The 6,031-nt window shown below is 53.9% G+C and overlaps 1 protein-coding gene across 1 annotated transcript in view; it reads left to right on the top strand.

The window, feature by feature from the left end:
• The first annotated feature begins 2,291 nt into the window (after positions 1-2,291).
• FRMPD3 (FERM and PDZ domain containing 3) overlaps positions 2,292-6,031 on the top strand; it is a 23,481-nt gene continuing 19,741 nt past the window's right edge. The window contains exon 1 of the mRNA XM_029282934.1: positions 2,292-2,442. Coding sequence (XP_029138767.1) covers positions 2,292-2,442 — 151 coding nt within the window. The remainder of the gene's footprint in view (positions 2,443-6,031) is intronic.

A 6,031-nucleotide genomic window follows, 5' to 3' on the forward strand; every position in this document is an offset into this window, starting at 1 on the left:
CCACTTCCATCCTTTGCGGAAGCTCTGCTCTGGCCAGCACAGCAGGGGCTTCCTTTCAATTGATGCCTACCTGCTTTCTAGGCTGTTTGCAATGGAACAGGGAACTAAACAAGCTCAGGCTTGTTCCAAGAGAAGCTGACCTCTCTGTTCCAACCATGGACCTGGGGTTTGGTGAAGAATAAGCACAATCTTCCATGGCATAAAGTCAGCATTTAGCACAACAGTGTTTCCATCAGGAGGGCCCAAGTTACAAGCAAACATGCAATTTGAAAAGCACATAGGATAAGAAGCTCCTGCTGATGTGGTTTGCAGCAGAGGGAGAAGATGTGGGCAAATGAGAGCTTGTTTGTGGCCTCTTCAATAGAGTGGGACAACTTGCAAGACATCTGTCATCTCCTGGTAACCAATTAAGCCCTACTTCCTGTTGGTCCTACTTAAATGATAGTGTTTATGTTTAATCAGAAGAGCCCAAGGAGACGAAGTCGGGCCAGATAAAAACAGATGAAGACAGTAAAAAGCAGGATGAAGTTAAGTCAGCAGGAGGACATTGTTAATGTTGACCAACTTGGAGGCCGGGCATGGAGGGGAATGTGACAGATTGGTACCCTACCTCTTTTGGAAATGCATATCAAATCCCTGGAGCCACAAGAAACGTTATTCAGCACAGCACCAAGAAGCATTGTCAGGGCAGTGGGAACTTGGATTGGCCCTGCTGAATGAGAGGGGGAGAGAAGGACATGCCTTTTCACTATAGCAGGATTGCAGGTAAGTGGCAAAAAGGCAGAAGAAACCCTTAGGAAGAAAAATGATCGACTTTTCAAAATGCCAGTTACAACAGATGCAGGCTCCCAAATCCATCCAGTACCTAAATCCTCTTCTGTGTGTTACATCCTGGACCAAAATGAGCTTCTCTTGAGATGGTGACAACAGGGAACTAAGGCAGAGGACTAATCCTTCAGCAAATATTTGCTCAGCTCCAGGTCCAAGCACCCATTTTTCCAAGGAAGAATTTTCTTACCCAATTTTCTCTTGGGGCACTGGTTGGACTGATTGAGGAGGAGGTCTGTGTCTGTTCCAGAACCTGGAAACGGGCACCCCTCAGCAGCAACCACCCACATACTTGGGACATGTTCCCCAACCAGCACCCTCCCTCCCTCCCTCTCTCTTCCCCTCCCCCCAACTTGGCTATTGAAATTAAGGCTGGCTTCCCCTCAGCCCCTCTCTTGATCACGAAGCCCAAAGCCTCAATCTAAAACCCAGGAAGAGGGGTAGGGCAGCACGGGAGATGCGCATTTTCCCATCAAGGGTGAACTTAAAATCTACAATGCTGCGCCAAAACCCTTTTCTTCGGGGGGGGGGGAAGGAGGGGGAAAACAACCCTTCAGGCAAGGCTCCTGCTGCCGCCGCCGCCGCCGCCGCGCTGCAAAGCCCGTGCACAGCAGAGGCGCTCTCCACAGGGCCAGAGGTTGGGTGGCTTTCCTGCCGGTGACGTTAGCTCGCTGCCACCTGACGGGCGAAGTAGGGGCGAAGGGCCCTCTTTATCGCCAGGGCCTCCTGGAAAGGATTTTGCCACTCCCGCTCCCCTTCGGCGCGCTCCCCGAGGGCAGATTTCAAATTGTGCCCGCCCCACCGGAACTGGGCAGCGAAGGGCGAGCGTCCCGAGCGAGGCGAGGAGCGGAGGCGGCGGCGGCGGCGGCGGCATTCGGGGCAGGGGATTCGGCTGGTGCGAAGCGCCTCGAGGAAGAGCCAGGGGGGCTCTTGACGCCGCCGTCTCCCGCGCGCTCCCCTCCCTCCCCGCGCGCGTCCGTCCACCCGCCGCCGCCCTGGCCACCTAGGCCCGCTGGCCTTCCGGGAAGCCTCACCCCCCCACCCCCGCCGCCGTCTTGTCCGAAGTGCCGCCGCGAGCGAAGGCCGAGCATGGAGCGGCCAAAGGCGGGCATCCAACGCCCTGTCGCAACCTCGCCGCCGTCCCAGTAGAGCCGCAGCGGCGGGAGCGAGTACCAGGTAGGCCCCGAGGTTCCCTCTCTCTCTCTCTCTCTCTCTCTCCGTACCTCTGCCAGTCCTCGCGGAGGAGGGCTGCTTGGGGCCTTCGGGGGAGCCGGCGGGCGGACGGGCGTCGCGGGGCGATGTTTGGGCTCGAGGGAGCCGCGGCCGCACCACGCCCCCTTTGCGGGCGGCCCTGCCCCTCCGACTGCGGTCAGTCCCCGGGAAACCCTCCCGCAGGCCGCCGCGAGCTCTCCACGGCCGCGCCGTTCCGTGGAGCGCGGGCGGCGAGACGGTTTTGCGGAGGAATGAAGTGCATGATGGACGCCTTGCCCCGCCAGGCCGCTGCACCTTGCGGGCGCCTCGGGTCTCGGGCAGCCCTCGCGCTAGCCCGGGCCGGGCAAGAACTTGCTGGTGCGCCGGGGATCGTTCTCCCTGGGGACACGGGGATGCCGGCTGGTCGGAGGCTGCTGGGGCCCCGCCTCCTCTCCGAGCGGGCCTGGCCCCTCTCTCTCCCCGGCCAGAGCGCCGCGGTCTCCGGAGCCCTCCCGACCGAAAGAGAAACAGGGCTTCTCTCCTTGAAACAGCGTTAAAGTGAGCGCATGGAGCGGCGGCAGAACCGGGCTGCCGGGAAGGCGGGCAGCAGGGAGATTTACCGCGGGCCTTCTTTTCTTCCAGCCCAGTGCAGCAGGTGGGTCTGCCCTCCGCTCGCCGGCCCAGCCTGTCCTCCGGCGCGCCGCGTTCTTCCTTCATTTCTTAAGCTAAGTCGCGGGGCGGCGGCCTCTCCCCGTTACCCCGGCCCGGGGAAGTCAGAAGCGTCCTTTGCGGACCCCCGGGTCTCTCCTCGCCCTGAGAAAGGAGCGGCCACCTCCCAGGCAAGCGAAAGGGAGCTTGGCGGCCTGGGCTGGCAGTCGCTGTGCCCTTAGCAAGAGCTGTGTCTCTGCGAGATGGAGGGCTGGTCCGGGAGAGGCCTGAGCCCCCCCCCCCCCTTTCCTCTCCAAGCGCGTGCCGGCCCATCTTGCTCTGCTGCTCTCTCAGCACTCGGGCAGCGGGAGTTTCTTGCCGAACTGAGCCCGGAGAAGAGCGAAAGCACGCCCCACTTTCCTGCGGCTCCTCGATATTGCTCTCTCCATTCGGGGTCGTCCTTTACCATATTCTCAGTTTTCGGCTGGGGAGGGATGATAGGTGTTGTGGCAACTGGGGGCACCAGCTGAGCTGAGCATCAGGGAGGTCTCACAATTGGCTTGCAGGAAGGGCAGGAGGCTACCCCGGGTCTTCTCTTGGGGTAACTAGGCAAGCCAAGTAAGCAGGGGAAATGGGGACGGGAGAAGGGGGGGCATGTCAGAGCTGGAGCTTCCAAAGACAGGCTTCTCCTGCATGGGGAGGGGAGTCGGTTTTCATTTGGGGTGCTAGTTAGGGAATGGGGAAGGAAGACAAGTGTTCAATGGTTAGAGCACAAATTGGCAATTGACTCGGGATAAGCCTCTTAGAAGCAACTGGCCAATTCAGTAAGGATTCCCACCCATCCAATATGTTCAAATGTGATGCGTAGATTAGTACAATGCCTGTTGTATCACTATGTACATACTTGTGCATATTTACTCTTTTAGCTTATTTCTTCTAAATTATATGTAGACAAATTAAATGAGAATGATCTACTAGAAGGAAGGAATTCATTGGTATGGTGGAGTCAGGAAAATCAGCAAGGATCCTTCGTGAAGGCCACAAGCCAGGAAGATGCTGAACTGCTGGCTGAGGAGCCAAAGATGGCTGCACTCTTCCTGGCGGGGGAGCAGGGTTTGCGCGTGTGTTATTTTAGTTCAACGATGAGGATTTTACCTCTTTCCTCATAAAATGAGAACAAAAGGTTTGGGGGTTTGCATGAAAAGAGGGTTTGAAGCAACAGAATGAAATCATGTTTTTAGCCCATTTAACCCTGTTGATCAATGGCTCCCTCCTTTGCACCCCTCCCAATGAACTTAATGGCCTTTTGGTATGTTAAGAACAACTGCAAAAATGTATGATCATATAACTAATAAAGGTATTTTTTGGCTGTCAAGAGATGGCTAAAATCCCTAGTTTGGTATTTAAATTAGGCTATTTTGGATATATATTCCAAAATCTGACATAGCTGTAGCTCTACATACATACATACATACATACATACATACATACATACATACATACATACATACATAAACAAAAGTAGTCTTTCTCAATACTGAACTCCCACACCTATCATCCCTAGCATAATATTGGGGGGGGGAGGCATTGGAAAGCCCATGTTTCTGTTTGCCTTGCCTCACACCAGTTTACCATTCAGGCTCTTTTTCCCAGGATTGGCAGGGCTTTTGCAGCTGGAGACTCCTTCTTCCAGAGAAGAGCAAGGCAGGGAAGCCTACCCATCTCCTGCCTGGCTCCTGACAGGCCCCTTTTCCCTTTTCCCTGGCAAGCAGAAGAGTGTGAGAGGGCAGTGTCCTTGGCTGAGGCAAATAAATAGAATAGAATAGAGTTGAAGGGACCCTGGAGGTCTTCTAGTCCAGCCCAAGCAGGAGGACCTATACCATCTCAGACAAGTCTAGCCTCTTCTTAAAAATCTCCAGTGATGGAGTGCCCACGATTTCTGAAGGCAAGCTAATAACCCTCTGCAGTGGCTAGAAAGACAGAAGACCAAGCAACATCTAAGCGTGAGTCTTTGGATTGTGATAAAAAGCTCCATCTGGGAGGCAGCCAAGAATTCAAGCAGTAGCAGAAAGAGGTGAAGGCAGAAGAGAGCCTTGGGGCACCACAATCTCCTCCTCCTCCTCTTCCTCTTCCTCCTCCTCCTCCTCCTCCAGGTTTCTCTGATTAGTCCTGAGCCCAGCCCACCAGGCCTTTCAAGAAGCCTGGGAAAGCTGGGCCTTTGTTGAGAGGCTACTGGCTTGGCAAGGAGGCCACAGGGAACTGCCTTTGCTGGAGACTCTCTTCTCCAGGGGCGGCTCAGCAGAACGCCCTTGGACTGCAGTCCTGCTAATCGAGCCCCTCCGTGAGAAAGGACTTGCAGGTGGAATTCAGAAATTAGAGTGATGTGGAGGCTGCCCTGAGCGCCAGAGAGGAAGGGAAAGATACAGAAATCCAGAAGGCCAGGATGTCTGGATTTCCCTTACAGGATGTCTGCTAGGCAGAATGCAACAATGAGAAGGGGAGCAACATGAAAATGGGATGGGGAGAGATTGTGTCAACTTTGCAAATAAGGGGGAGGATGGTATTGACATCACAAGGATGTGGTTTGGGTCATTGCCCAGCATCATTCCACACCTGTGGGCTTTTTCTGAGAGATGCTCACTATGTCCTCCCTTCTTAGGACTACACGGGATGGCTTGTGCCATGGGAAATAAATGGTGAGGAAAGTGACGGCAGTGGAGAGCGCTTGCCAGACATGGCCCATTTCTAGCCAGAATGGTTAATGTGGGGAAATCTGCCTACAGGCTGCTGCACTGCAGAAGCCTGGCTTATCTTATGGCCCTTCTCTAGGATTTTAGAGCATAATTTGGAGCTTGAATTCTGCCTGCCCTTGGGAAGGAAAGACGGGTCCTTATGCATCACACCTCTTTGGGAGACAGGTGGTCTATTATCAGCAAACAGTAGTTAGTCCTGGTCCTGGTCCTGGTCCTGGTCCGTCAAATTTATTCCTGTCCCTGGAGGGAATTCATCTTTTCCCCATGTACTGTTGGCAAACCAGGTACCTGAAGATTCTTCATGGCAAACCTCTGTAGACATCTTGTAATCATCCCAGCATGTTCAGATGTTCAATGGTTGGTTGCCTTATGACTTCTTAAGAAATGTTCCTGGGTACCAAGGTCAGACTGATTGCTCCATAGTCCCCAATTTTTCTTCTTCCTTCTTTCTGAAGAGAGAATCCACATTTGATACTAGTTATTTGATACTTCACTAATTTTCTGGGATTTTTCAGAAAGATTCAGCCAACCATCAGTAAGTTTCTTCAGGATTTAGAGTGCAACCTATTTGGTATGCTTCTTCACCAGGTATATTGAAGGCTCAAACCACA

This window comes from Protobothrops mucrosquamatus, unplaced genomic scaffold, assembly GCF_001527695.2.
Source record: "Protobothrops mucrosquamatus isolate PMUCROS unplaced genomic scaffold, P.Mucros_1.0 scaffold4, whole genome shotgun sequence".
NCBI lineage: Eukaryota > Metazoa > Chordata > Lepidosauria > Squamata > Viperidae > Protobothrops > Protobothrops mucrosquamatus.